Raw genomic sequence first — 15,483 nt, forward strand, 5'->3', positions numbered from 1 at the left:
AACAGCCGTTGTTTAAAAACATTGTTTACAAACTGACATTATCGATTGGCACTCAGCAGAATTGGTCAGAATATTTCACAACAAACGGCAATAGCTGCCGAGGACTTAATTTGTGCTCGTATTTTGGCCATAATTTATACAGATGTAAAACATAAGCACACATTGTTAACACCGGGTAAAACGTACATTTTGGCTTTCTCTGACCCGATTTTTCTTCGCTGTTTTGGTCGAATTCGGGAGAGTGCCACCCGTGCTCCCCCTCTCTCGCGGCGGACTGCCTGGCAGTGTGGCTGGTCGTCTGTATCGTTATCATCATCATGCCTCCAAAAAAAAGAAAGATGCCGCCTGCAAAGAAGGCTGAGAAAAAGGCAAAGTCCGTAGAAACAGCATCGCCAGAGGCAGCCGGTGGGGATGCTACAGAGGAAAGGTACACATTTTTCTACACGGTGAAGAGTCCGTTTAGTCAATTTTATCCCGCTGAATTCACGGTGGACGGTGTCAAATACATGCACGCTGAGCAGTATATGATGCATCAAAAAGCAGGTAATGACTTTGGAAATATTTTTTTTGTAATGTTAGGCTCCTGAATACTCGAATTTTTTGTTGTTTTTAAAAAAAATTCTATCTGCTGTTTGTCAGGACTCTCTATAGACTATATAATTATATTTATGACTATTTTTTTACTGCCAGTGTAAAGATTAAGTTAATAACTTAATCATTTACGGCATTTAATTAGAACCAGTATATATGTGACTGACTGGGGTGCTGTAATTATTTACAAAAAACAATTTTGACATCCATATTTTGTACTAGCTGAAGTATGGAATTCAGATTTCACAATTTTATAGCGTTTCAGTTTCTGGATCTATTATTGGAGTATAACAGCAACAATTTTCTGAGTTATTCCCTCTCCCCCAACTGAAAGCTGAACTGAAATATGAACATTTTCATGAACTGGATACATGACATACATGTGATGTATATTCCTATCCAATGGTTCTAATTAACAACAGAACTGTGACATGGCTCCATATAGCATGATGGTGGAGAGTGCTACTAAAGAAATAGTTGCGATAATCGTGAACCTCCGCTCTGCCGTCAAGAGGAGACGGGTTACGATTATCACAACTACCGGTACTAAAGAAAAGGAGCACAAGGCCCGTTAAAAAACATCTGAAATGTGTAAATTCTTATAGATTTCTGATGTATTTCTGATCTTCAGTCTTGTTTGGCGATGACGCTATAGCTGAACAGATGTTACAGGAAGTGAATCCACCTGCGTGCAAGGCCCTCGGGAGAAAGGTGCAAGGTTTTGACCAACAGCGATGGAATGACAACAGATGCATCATTGTTAAGAAAGGCAACTTTGCAAAGGTACGTCTGGGATAGATCTTAAGGGTCGGGCCGTAGAAGTTTGAGGAAGATTATAATGTGGTCCGGCCCTTTTATATCTAAAAAGGGGGACATAGGACTGGGTCACTCACCATCCTACAAATTTACAAAGGATGCTAGGGTATGGCTCAATTTGAAGACCTAATAGGGCAGAGGAGAGGTGGGCGGTGTTCTCCAACATGTTTAACAAGTTTCCATGGCACCCAAGAAGTCGCCGTCAGGGTTTTAAAAAATCCCCCCATGTCCCCCCATCCCTGCTTTTTTTTATTAAGTTCAGGCATTTCAGAGTTCAAATGCAATCTTAAAAACCTTTTATCAACAGATCCTCTCATAAGATCAGTTAGCTTGATTTCAGTTTGTCTCTTTCCTCCCAACAGTTCTCACAGAATCCAGACTTAAAGAGATTGATCCTTGACACTGATGGTACTGTCCTCGTGGAAGCCAGCCCCAGGGATTGCATCTGGGGTATCGGACTGGGTGCCGACAACCCAAAAGCCCAGAGGAAAGCAACCTGGAGGGGGAAGAACCTTCTAGGGTACGCTCTGACGGAGGTAAGGGAACAACTGAAACAGGAGTAGAGCCGCGGAGGGGATGGACATGGGTGTGAACAATTAAATCCTGGAGTCTGAATGCTCTTATACAGCGCTCATATCCGGTGCTCAGTGATGCTCAAGGCTCTCGAAGGTTCTGTTGTTACCTGCAAGGTGTAAGAGAGACTAGATGCAGCCAATCAAACCAGGAACACCAGGGCGGTACCCTTCTTTTTTCAATTAGTGCACTGTGTTCATTTATGTGCCTAAACACCACACGGGACCAACGGCTTTACATCCCATCCGAACCAATCATGGGCGACCAGGACTCGAACCCACACTTTGCTGATCAGAAACATCAGAGACAGGCCCTGTGGGGCTTCTTTTGGGCAGATGGAGTGGAAATAAACTGAACTGGACTGAACTCAAGCTTGGAGTGCAGCTAAAAGAAGCTTGTATTCCTTATTCCCAGCTACTTCAATTTCCCTAAACATCCCCTGGCAGGACCACATGAGAAACTCCAATCTGTATGCTGGCTGGCCAAAGGCCACAGTGAAGATCCGTGAACACCGACTTAAGCTCGCTTGGCACTGTGTCCGCCACTCGGAGCTTGCCGCTTGCCCAACCATCCTCTGGGAGCCCACACAAGGCAAGGCTTCGAGTGGGAGAAGATGTATCTCCTTTGTAGACACACTAAAACGAGACACCGGCTTGACCAGCGCTGAGGAACTTCGCTCAGACTGCATGCTGGACCGGAACATCTGGAGAAATATCACTGGGCAGGCTCGAGCTTCTAGATGGCGCTCTGCATGATGATGACTTCAATTAAAAACTATTTGTGTGAGGTTTTGTCATGTCTGGTACAATGGTTTGAATGGTCTACAAGTTGCAGGACCCTCAAATTTGATTCAGTTTAGAAATATTATATATATTTTTGACAAAAGATTTTTTAAACAATAATCAAAATTATCAGAAGATCTTTATATTGCTAGCTGCAAGAAGTAAGTTTATTCAATACCACTTCATAACAAAGTAAAATACAATTATTGGTATTCAGGTAATTGGTTATACTGTTTTTAAATAAAGTTCTAATTAAAGTAAATTTAAAGGCAGTGGACACTATTGGTAATTAGTCAAAATAATTATTAGCAAAAAACCTTACTTGGTAACGAGTAATGGGGAGAAGTTGGTAGTATAAAACACTGTGAGAAACGGCTCCCTCTGAAGTGGAGTAGTTTTCGAGAAAGAAGCAATTTTACACAAATTTGATTTCGAGACCTCAAGTTTAGAATTTGAGGTCCCGAAATCAAGCATCTGAAAGCACACAACTTCGTGTGACAAGGGCGTTTTTTTTTCTTCATAGTTATCTCGCAACTCCGACGACCAATCAAGCTCAAATTTTCAAAAGGTTTCTTATTTTATGCATATGTTGAGATACAGCAAGTGAGAAGCATGGTCTTTGACAATTACCAATAGTGTCCACTGGCTTTAAGCACCATATCACAACCCTAACACTGGAAAAGGGTTTTTCCCAACAAGGTATTATTATTTTCTTGTTTTGAATAGACACTGTAACTTTGTGACATCAAGTTTACAAGAGCCACAGAGCCTGTACTTCCTGCGTGCTTTGTACACGGAATCCTAAGGAAGAAAACAACAAATCTTTACAATTTGTGGAGATTGCATTGTCTGATTTTCATCAACTTTTGATATGAATAAAGGGGGCACGTCTCCAACCTTATAAAGCTGCTGTTACTTATGACTTTTGAAATTATATGGAATATGACACCAAATAATAAGTTTCTGACATGGCTAGTCAGGAGGGTAGTATCGTGCCACTTAGAAAATGCCCTTTTAAAAATATATATGTATTAGCTAGAGTACTCCTTGCTTATTGAAGATGATGGGCATCCTTATTCGTGTACAAACAATAAACAGATTTTGAAAATTGTGCACAGCTAATTTATAACTGCACATACGAAACTGTCTGAGGTATTTATGAACGACAGATAAAACAGGGTGTCCAAAACGACACACAGACACCCCTCTGGCTAACACTATGTGTCGACTCCAAACTTAGTCCTCTAGTCTTAATAAGCAGTTGAATGAAAAGGCAGGGTTCATGTAAAGTGAATGGATATCGCAAATCTACAATGAGTAAATGTTTAAATATACTACTATTTTACCCCCTGCATCCATTCACTTCAAACTTTAACATGATGCAGCTGTCTTCGTTTTCACTCATTAAACCAACATGAGGCTGGAAAGAAATTAGTCTGGCCCCTCTTCTGCAAAGTGAAAATTCAAACATTGATTGTTATTGTGTATAGGACACCAGGTACAGATGGCTGTGGTAGGATTAAGTCTCTGTGCATTTGGAGATCATTTCAAAACCACAGCTTGGCTCTGGCTTTATAGGCCCCTGATCTAAATTTCATACCCAAAGAGTACATTTCCAAAATTACCGACGGAGTCAAAGCCAAAGTTTCGAAAACGGCCTGTAATAAAATTATGAGCTTATTTTGAGTAGGATAACTTTGACAAAGTTCTACAGTTCACACAATCTGAAAACGTTTTGCAATTTCTACACCAATATCTAACACTGCATTAACTAAATTGAATGCAGGCTGGTACTTTTTTTAAATGCCAATTTCGAAACACCTAATACACTAAAATCAAACCAAACGCAACTTTGTAGTGGGAGAATTTTGAATGCTAGGTTGCAGCAGACATGCGAGGTAAATATCCACTGTTTATGAAGTTATGAGCATGCGCAAGTTTGGGAGAATGCGCATAATTTTCCAAGAACAATGGATTTTCATGGTATGTCTGCTGCCACCTAGTGTCGTTATCTCCCGGCCATTTCATCAACAAGCTGCCTCCCGCTGACGGAACGGTCTTCCTGCCCCTTTTAGAAAAGCTAAGACTGTTCATGTCCTTCAAAAAGGGTCTCACTCCAAAGCCAATCTGTCCCCATAACTTTAATTTGTCTTTCTCCCTAAAGCGCCTTGCACCCTAATTTGGCACTGTATAAATCCAGTTGTTATTATTAATATCATGATAGCAAAGTAACATCTAATCACAAGATTCAACTGAGGAGTTGTAGTTTAAAAATAAATTCATAGGAATATTTGTCAAATAGATTGAATAATTATTGTTTTTGGAAGCGTAAACTTGTTTCAATCACTCAATCACGACCTTGGTAATTTGGTAGGCAGTGTTAAGCCACGTCGGAGTTAGTGTCTGCAGCAGTGGCTTATGCTTGATTCTTTGCTTACGGTAATCAGAACCATGAAATTGAGCACAGCTACAGTAAACTTGGTTTATTTGCTTGTCGAACGGATGAGAAAACCCTTTCAAAGTACAACTCATTAGAGCCTGTAAAACCCCGTTCCCACTGGATCCACAAGATTAGATGCAGGTGAGAAATCGCGGTCGTGTTCCCACTTGAGTATGATCGCGCATTGTTCCCCCTTTTTGGGAACGGAAATGGGTTCAAAAGAACACTGTTTTGCTAGCAAATTGCGGGGTCTGATCGCCCTTTGCGTTCCAACTAGACTTTTGATCGCCCATTAATCCACAAGAGCGATCAGATCCCGCTTTAATCCTACTCCCGAGGAGGATCAAAATTGCACGGTCAGATCCTGATCGCCCTCGCGTTCCCACTGGAGCTTATTTCTCTTTGATCGCTGATTACTGTCATGTTACCACATCTGCAAAGTGATTGCTTTAGATGAAAAACCTAGTGTTGAGTTGGACCATTACTCTCAGAATGTGCTGTCCAATACCAATCAAACTTTTGTGCATGAGAAGACTTCAAAACCATGATTGCTTCACTCCACCCAGGAGTGAATTTTACGAACAAGCGTCAAAAGGCTACTAAATATAGACCATGTAACAACACATATTTACAAAAGAGCCACAGAGCCTAGGTTTCCAGCAAGCATGATTTGTACACAGCTCAATGGAAGAAAATATTAACTCTTACATTTTATGGAGATTACACTGTATGATTTTTATCAACTTTTGATATGAAGAAAGGAAGCACATCTCAACACTACCCAGCTGTTAATTTTGTAATTCTTGAGGTTTTATGGTAATTAAGACACACAATGTTAAATTTCCCATAAAACCAGTGTAGTATCTTGCCTGCAGCCAGGGTACGTGGTAAGAAAGTTCTTTGTAAGCAAAGGTTACATGGTCTATATGATCCATCTGCTTGTACATTTCAACAATGTTAATAATTAAAATCAATAAACTTAAATATTTATGTAATAATCTTGACAATAAACACAATAAAAGTACCACTGATAACTAAACCAAAAATAAAACAAAATATCAAATTCACATTATCATAGAATACAACCCAAACCACTATTCATCTATATATATATCTATACAAATATTAGTATTTGTATTGCTTACAACTAAACAACACATGGATCGCCGCTCCCTCATAATCTTAATTCAGTGATGTATTCTAGTCTGGGAAAAAAAGACGATCAGTGAGCTAATTTGTAATTTCAAACACATTTTCAAGGATGAGGTAAAAAGAATTCCTGAAAAATGGCTCGCGACTTGGGTTCCCCCTTACTCTAGACCCTGCACCTCCCAGATGCTACAGCTCAAGCACTTCACAAACTGTGCATCAACAGAAATACCAAACTACAGGTTTGGACGTAACATCAACCATCCCTTTCTCCCCTTTTTGACTGCTTCCACTTCTTTCAAGAAAATCTGAAGGCTCAAGGTGATTCTGAGAAAATCTTGAAATTTAAGCAAGCACACCTCCATGGTTAGGGTTAAGAAATTCTATGTGCACATACAATGTTTGCTAGTTATGCTCATCTACAAGGCGGAAGATTCTAAATGGCCACACATAAATACAGTTTGGGAAATTGGTATCACTTTTTGGTATCAAAAGGTCACTAAACAACACAAAGTTTTAAATAAGTAACCTAAACCAAATCCCTCAGGTATGTTTATAGAGCAGCCCACAACAATCCTAAAAAAATTACCGCTAAGAGGGATTTGTTTGCCTGTTTCAAATAATTTTCTTTTAAAAATAATATGTGATGGGATTGTGCCTTTGGTGGTTACACAGCATGGAATTTCGCACATAGTCGGAGAGCATGTCATGAGAAAGATATTTGGCTACAGGGCTATCGCAGATTTTGAAAAAATATAGCAAGTTATTTTCAAAATTTTCAAAATGGCTGCCATTGATTTGTATACTACCAAAACATTTGTTGAAGACAAATCTGCATAAAGTCCTTTTGCCAAATATATTTCTCATGACATACTCTGACTGTTTGCAAAATTAATGCTTGTATTAAGTATCATTTAAGGCACAATTCCCCCAAAATTATTTCCCCTCTCTGCCCCACAAATACAACTTGCAAACACTTATCTCAGAAAACTAAACATGCGATTGCAAGATATTTAAAGATTCGGTACTATATCTAAGACATTTCTTGCCCAAGCCCCCAAAGAGAGAATGAGAAAGTTTTTAAAGTGGTGGACACGATTTCACTAGGCAGCCCTCAAGTTTCAAGCTGCTAATTAATAGACTGTGCAAGTGTCACTCCTGGTCCCAAATTGGTCCCAGCCATCTTGAGTTGTACATGTGCCAGATTCTGTTTCTTCAAATAATTAAAAATGAACATCGGTTTATGGCCATAAAGTTTATATCATAATTATTGTGTTAGGAAAGTAAAAATTTTCTATAAAATATATGAAAGTAAAATAAATTCACAAAAACCAACAAAACATGGCAATAAGACTTGACCTCTGTTTACTATTCAAACAATTTACAATTTTGCCCAACTGACGTTCAAGTCATCATAAAAAATAGTGTTCCTCAAAAATGTGTGATTGGCAGAATGGGGTTTCCACAAAAATAAAGCATCCTTGTCAAAAGTTTTGTTTCAACGTGAATTTTTTAAACAATTATTTGTACTGTTTCATAGAAATAGAACCCGGAGAACGCTGAGCTCAACCACCCTCTGTGTCGTCTGTGGACGCGGCGTATCAATACCGCGCAATATGCGCGTATGGCAAAATTATCATCGTGTGACACGCGCGTATGGCAAAATGGCAAGATGTCAGTACACATAGACCATTTCTAGTGTTTGCATTGGTCAATGATGATTTCATTGTATGGCAAAATTGTATGGCAAAATATTTTGCCATACACGCGTTACATAAGCGGCGTGTGCGCGTCCATAAAAATGGTCTCACAACGAAACCGCATGCACAATGAGACACTCAGCGTTCTCCGGGTTCTATTTCTATGTATTGTTTACAAATTAAAATTGTATTGATGGCAAATTGCTATGGGTAATTTACTTTTCAAGAATTTGATATAAACATAATTTAAAAAGAATATTAATTTAAATTCATATAAAAATAAAGGCTTTGTTCAAGTTGCTGTCTTGTTTTTCAATACAGGCGAAACTTGCACAGTCTATGGCCCCAAGCCAGCTGTTCATTTTGCACAAATTCACCAAGCTTGCTTTGTCTAACTTTTGCATTCATAGGGTGCGTTTGTTAAGCTTCCCTGGGTGTACCCCGCGGTGCTCACTTGGGTGATCCCCTGACAAGAGCTAATCGAACGATCACACTCGCCCTCTCGTGGTGACGGCATGCACCTCAGGTCACCCCCAAGTTACCCACTTCACAAGCAGGGAACTGGGGGCTGACCCAGGTGAGCCCCGTCAAAGCTATTCGAACGTACCGGGGCAGACCGGGGTCGACCCTGGGAAGCTAAACGAACGCACCCATAGTAACTGTTACAAGGTAGACAAGGCTATAGAACAATATAATCTCTTTCACTAAACTTTGTTAATTATACATTTACAATCTTTTGGGATATAAAGATTCTTATTTGCTATTAGTTGTTATTGAATATAATTTTATTTATATATATATAGATATTTTTAGAAGAAATATTGCTACATTTTTTTTACACAAACAGCTGTCTATTTATCCACTACCTTTTTGCATATTTTTGTTACAACGATTCTGTTACAAATATTTCTGTTTAAGAAAGACTCTGCTAGGGTTGAAACGTCAAGCCGTCAACTATTTTTTTTTGCATTTATAACATAGGTCCTTTCGATTGGTAAAAGCAGTTTGCAACAGCTAAAACAATATTCTAAAATATAATATTGGAGAGAACAGGAAGTTTGTTTTGGGCTGCTGTAGAACATGTGGGTCACTCACCAAACACAAAGTATGCAAGAAATCATCTCAGCAACTTAAAAAGTAACCCACAAATGGTATGTCACGCGTAGTATTTTTGGCTGGTAACCTTTGAGTGGTAAGCTAACTTCTAATGTGCTTAGCTTAAACAGCTCAAACTCACTCAAAGTATAACAAATTTCAGGCCTGAAGCCTTTTATTACGCATCTGAAAGCAAAGTTGTGTGCACAACAAAGGGTGTTTTTCTTTCATTATTCTCTTGCAACTTCAATGACCAATTGAGTCTAAATTTTCACAGTTGTTATCTTATGCACAGGTGTCCAGTGCCTTTTGGGTATACTTAAAGTGAATCCGATGGATTCGGAACTGTTCCGAGTAAAATCACTGAGAGATTTGTTATTTTATGAAAGTGTACTTTTTCAAAACATCCTCACTATGCGCGACCACCCAAGGGTGTCCCTCCTAAAAACTAGCAACCTGCTTTGATGTTGATAAACTTCAACTAGTAAGCACGCACTATAAGGTAGGCTTACAAAATACACACGGCTGCATTTCATTACCAGGGAAGACATTTTAGCTAGCATACAATACTTCAAAGCTCAAACACAATGACCTTCACTCAAAGTCCACGCCGAATTCTACCAATAGAGGGCTCCACTCATTGCGAACAAACCAAATGATCTAACAACTACTACTTGAGTGACAACCAGTAGAGGGGTAGAACTGCAAGCTTCCTCTCTGAACAGCCTCAACTGAAGTGATGAGTAGTCTTTACTTCACGGGGATGTGATCATAGACTGTTGAAGAAAAGAAAACCTGAACAATGAGCGCAGAGCGTGAAAGCTTGCGAGCGTGAAAGCTTCCGAATGTGAAGCCTGCTTACATTAATTTATCTTTGGTTTTGATAGCACTGCTCTGCAATATGAGGTGTTCCATATTGTTTTATCTTCAGTTTCTAATGAATTTGATTTTATAAATTATATTTAAAACAAAATTTCAACAAATTATTACTATTTTATTTGTATTTTTATTTTTTCGAGGTGGGGTTTAACAAAAAACCTGGATAACATCCCTAAATTCATGCCGTCCCCCGAACTGACCTCATTTGGCCGCTAACTGTTCCAGCAGCTTGTCCGATTCGTACAGCACCTCCAGTATGCAGCCCATGGACCATGCCTGGGTAGGGCAGCTATCCTTGCAGTACTTTCCGTCCGAGTTGGTCAGCTCAGGGAGACCCTTCCACGCAGACGTCTCGATCTCAGTGTGGTGCTTCGTCAGCGTCTGTCGAATGAAGGTCACTGTCGACTGGAACAGGTCATCGGAGGATATAGACGGGTCCGGTTGAACCAGACGAGAGAAGTGCAGCTTGGCTCGGAGGAAGTATCCAATTGGCCAAACCCATTCCTGAAAAAAGAATCAGGGATGACAAAATATATTCTTCCATCTCAAGATTGAGAAAATTGCTGGTCTCTGAGACCGCGTGTTAAAGTTGTAAAAGTTTGAATTTTACTCACCGGACCATGGTGGTAGTTAAATCCTCTTGCTTTTCTTGCGTCATGGCCATCATAGGAATTATCATAATCACCTATGTATGCCCAATCCCTGAATAGGAAAAAGAAAAATTATGTTCAGAACACAATATTAATAATAACAGCTATCAGTTTTTATATAGCGCTTTATCTGCAAAAGTCTCCTAGTGATTGCAATTGTTTTTAAAAAAAAACCAGATATGGGCATTTTTTAAATATGAGACCCATTAGCACCTTGTAGGTTGACAAGATGATGCAGTACAATCTGCACCCACTTATTCCAGGAGCATGGGAGCGAGCCCCTTCTCTTAACAATAACTGTGATGGGTTCTTTTACATTACACAACACACAGGATCAACACAACACTTGTTCACTCAAGTGTCAACACTAGGACCCACATTCTGCTCCTTGATTCTACTGATCAGGGCCCAATTTCATACAGCTGCTTAAGCACAAAACTTTGCTTAAGCGAAAAAATCCTTGCTTAGTAAAATCAGATTACCGGCCAAGACTCCACTTAATTGTTATGCTAAGTAAACAACAGCTAAATACCAGTCACAAGCAATGTATATGGCATGAAATCATGACCAGTAACATGTGTAAAATACGCAAGCTATTTTCGTGCTTAAGCAAATTTTTTGCTTAAGCAGCTCTATGAAATTGGCCCCAGAAATATCAAAGTAAGAGTTTGGTTTGCTTGACCGCACGGCCACAGTAGCCACAGTATAAAGAATAATTTGAACAAACAAAACTTAGATTTAATATTATCAATCTGCACTATACCAACTTTAAAGGCACTGGACACTATCGGTAATTACTCAACAAAATTGTTAGCATAAAAACTTACTTGGTAACAAGCAATGGAGAGCTGTTGTTAGTATAAAACAATGTGAGAAACGGCTCCCTCTGAAGTAAAGTAGTTTTTGAGAAAGTAGTGATTTCTCACTGAAACATTTGGATTGATTTCGAGACCTCAGCTGAGGTCTATAAATCAAGCATCTGAAAGCATACAACTTGTGTGACAAAGGTGTTTTTTTCTTCCACTATTATCGTGCAACTTCAATGACCAATTGAGCTCAAATTTTCACAGGTTTGTTACATTATGCATATGTTGGGATACACCAAGTGAGAATACTGGTATTTGACAATTACTAAAGGTGTCCAGCCGTCGATTTCACAAACTCTTCCTAACTTAAGACTAATCTTAGGACTTAGGACGAGTCCTAACCTTGCACTGGGTGCATTCGTTTAGCTTCCCTGGGTCGACCCCGATGTGTGACGTTTTTTTTTTTCCAGGACGAACGTGGGTAATTATCTGCACACGTTCGTCCTGGAAAAAGAAAACGCCACACACCGGGGTCGACCCAGGGAAGCTAATCGAACGCACTCACTGTAGCATGCAAACCTTAAGATTAATCCTAAGTTAGGACGAGTTACTCGTCCTAACTCGAGATAAGACGAGTCCTAACTCTTTGTGAAATCGACCCCTGTGTCTTTAAACAAGCTTTACAGAGCACACTTACGATGGATCCAGAGTCTTCATTCCAAGAGGTCCAAGCAAGACTTTCTCTACCATCTCTAGAGCGATCCAAGCCCTAGAAGGGGTGAATAACTCTGGGGCCTTTCGGGGGAAGAAAACAAATCAAGAGCCATGAAGTGAGTCACTACTTAATCATTTTGACTCTATTTAGTCCTTAAATAACAAAATAATTAACATAACAATAAATAATTTGTATTCCTACAGTGCACATTCCCTGTGATCATGGCACTTGACAAAAATACCATTAGGCCTAAATTAGAAATAAACAGGACAAAGCAATTTACAGAACTATTCTTTAAAAAAATCAACTGGTAATACTACTACTACTAATAATAATATTGACCATTTATAATGCGCCATGTCTGTCTAAAAGACACTCCTGGCTCAGGAGAGAAAAGAAAAAGAAATTACAGTTCTAGTACTAGAAAAAGAAAAAACAAGATAGACAAGTTGCACTAGACAAGTATTTACTATGTAAAAAAAAGAAACAAAAGATAAACATTTTATAAGGAAATCATAAAGCAATTAAGGATAATACATAAACATCTGGGTCATAAGAACTCCTTTAAAACTGACTGACCATAGAGCTTATACACAACTGCCCGCTTCCCCCGCCCAGACCTAATGGGGTAAGCAAACACACATGATGAGGACCATCTTTTGCAACATCATAGCTGTAAAGCCCGGGTTATACTTCCTGCAAATGCAAATGCAATTCGCAATGAATACTTCACATCAGTTGAAATGTGCTCAACTCCTGCTAAACATTCACTGAAGAAACAGCCCTGTGGCATCAAAATGTGCTTCCCATCGCATTCGCAGGAAGTATGAAATAGGCTTAAGGTTTGCCAAACCATGGTTGGTGAAAAACAGGCAGCCTTCATGATCACTGCCCAAGAAATACAATACCAATGCTGTCACAAATGGTCGCTAGCAGTGTTGTAGCCATGTTGGGCGGTGCTGGGCGGGCTTGCCCAGGACTCACAATTTTTGCCCATCACTCTGAGCAAAATACATTGTGCCGCTCAGCACAGATTTCAAACTATTGTCCACTGTGCAATTATCCGAGAAGCAACTATTGATAAAGAGTATCAAATGTCACAGAGGAAGAACACAGTCCATTCCATACTATGCATTGCCCCATTATTAAACATGAACAAATTTTCGCTGATGGTGGACCTCGAAAAATAAATGTATTTGTTGCCCACCACTACAGTTGGTCTAGCTACAACTCTGGTCGCTACTATTAACTCACCACGACCATTGCAATGGGGAAGTTGGGTCTGAGTTGGTAGTCTGCCCAGAACTGCGTGGCTCCCACACTATCTTTATAGATTCCTCTTCGGTTGATGAGCTCATCCTTTGTTTTGTCCGCATCCTGCGGGATCCAGAACTTCTTCTCAAAGTTTGCCTGCAGCTTAGCGTCCCACTCCTTGTAACTCATCTGGCTCTGCTTACCTATATAAGAACCCACATTTGTTTAAAGATCTGCAGGATTTGTTAACAATCATCATCCTTAAAGGATTTGGGTACTTTTTCAAAATGTCCATGGATTTACATTAAACTTACAGGGTTTGAAGATAATGATAGTGGAAAGCTTCCCTTCAAATCTTACTTACTGAGGTGCTATAGTTTTTGAGAAATTAGTAAAAAACATGTCATGAAAATACGTTTGTAAATGATTAAAATAATTTTCGTCTCATGAGACGAAAATTATTTTCATGACATTGTTTTACTCATTTACCAAAAACTACAGCACCTCAGCACGTAATATTTTCAGGGAAGCTTTCTACTACCATTATCTTCAAACTGTGTAAGTTAAGTGTAAATCTGTGGACATTGTGTTTTCTGTCCTACAAAAGCTACATAGACCCTTTAAGGACTGTGAAGGGGGTGACCCTGTTTCAGCTCCATGAAAACGTAGCAACATGCCCCTGGTATCAGTTGTCACATCAGTTAAGTGACGCTCTGACCTTGAAGTGGCTGTACGACCTTGTGATGTGGGGTGATCTCTCAAAAAAAATATATACATCGTCACATCACAATCAGTGCAGCCATTATTATTTGTTGATGTAAATCCATGTACAGCCACACGCCTACTATGATCATAATGACAATCATTGTTAAAGGCAGTGGACACTATTGGTAATTACTCAAAATAATTATCATCATAAAACCTCACTTGGTAACAAGTAATGGGGAGAGGTTGGTAGTATAAAATATTGTGAGAAATGGCTCCCTCTGAAGTGGCGTAGTTTTTGAGAATAAAGTTATTTTCCACGAATTGATTTCGAGACCTCAAGTTTAGAATATGAGGTCTCGAAATCAAGCATCTGAAAGCACACAACTTCGTGTGACAAGGGTGTTTTTTTCTTTCATAGGTATCTCGCAACTCTGACGACCAATCGAGCTCAAATTTTAACAGATACAGTGAGAAGACTGGTCTTTGACAATTACCAATAGTGTCTCAAACGTTGGGCACATTCTAGGTGCAAACGAAGGTTCCATCAGACTAAGCAGAGTAAAGAGGGGCAGTATGCAGCAGAGGAAAGGCGCCAACGACGGCAGAAACTATTGGCTTCTCAGTTTGACAACTCTCACTACTCATGTGTACAATCTGTGGCTGTCTCGGTCACCCACTGATTGGCCGGGCTTCACACACGTGATCTCACCAGCAATGTGACAACTAGCCTTGCTCAAGGCAGTCGAATTATTCACTCCGAAAAAAGACCGCCGCTGTATAAAAACCCACCCGTATTCACTGTGCGTAAAACCCACCCATATTCACTGTGCGTAACATCGCACAACACGATGCCCCCGTACACTATCCGCATGCGGAGGCCGTCAGGCCGACAGCCTTGTAGGATCTGTGTTGAAGCCACTGACCTCATTACTATAATAAGCGAAGACTTCCCACGGTCAGCTCATTACCATAATGCCCGCGAAAGACGAGACATGTTTACCTCACACACCACCACCACGGACGCATGATAGGGTCCAAAGGTCGTGATAAGGGAAGTGCGTGATTGGACGTCAAAATGAATAATTCATTTGCCTCACATCCTGTGTTGTCTGATAGGTCTGACGAACGATATACATATTCATGAGCTGCATACTAGCATATCCTCGAGCCCCCCCAATTTCGTCCACTATTGGAATTTTTTCAATACAACACATTAAAACGGGAAGATACAGATCCGACAAGGCTGTGTGACAACCTGGAATCTGGAAAATAGTCTTCCTCGACATAGAGGGACAGCTTATACAACAGACGTTCAAAATTAAAAG

The 15,483-nt window shown here is 39.8% G+C and overlaps 2 protein-coding genes across 2 annotated transcripts in view; one reads left to right on the forward strand and one right to left on the reverse strand.

Moving 5' to 3' along the window:
• Positions 1-70: 70 nt before the first annotated feature.
• Positions 71-1,974, forward strand: LOC139945831 (N-glycosidase YbiA-like). The gene is made up of 3 exons (XM_071943299.1): positions 71-543; positions 1,223-1,374; positions 1,770-1,974. The coding sequence occupies exons 1-3, from the start codon at positions 318-320 to the stop codon at positions 1,968-1,970; spliced, it is 579 nt and encodes a 192-aa protein (XP_071799400.1). The 5' UTR covers positions 71-317; the 3' UTR covers positions 1,971-1,974.
• Positions 1,975-9,783: 7,809 nt separating this feature from the next.
• The window catches only part of LOC139945830 (glycogen debranching enzyme-like), a 57,676-nt gene continuing 51,976 nt past the window's right edge, over positions 9,784-15,483 (reverse strand). Inside the window, exons 24-28 of the mRNA XM_071943298.1 lie at positions 13,451-13,653; positions 12,179-12,276; positions 10,640-10,727; positions 10,226-10,529; positions 9,784-9,922 (exon numbers count right to left, since the gene is read on the reverse strand). Of these exons, the coding sequence (XP_071799399.1) occupies positions 10,227-10,529; positions 10,640-10,727; positions 12,179-12,276; positions 13,451-13,653 (692 nt within the window). The 3' untranslated portion in view covers positions 9,784-9,922; position 10,226. The remainder of the gene's footprint in view (positions 9,923-10,225; positions 10,530-10,639; positions 10,728-12,178; positions 12,277-13,450; positions 13,654-15,483) is intronic.

Source organism: Asterias amurensis, chromosome 13 (assembly GCF_032118995.1).
Source record: "Asterias amurensis chromosome 13, ASM3211899v1".
NCBI classification, from domain to species: Eukaryota; Metazoa; Echinodermata; class Asteroidea; order Forcipulatida; family Asteriidae; genus Asterias; species Asterias amurensis.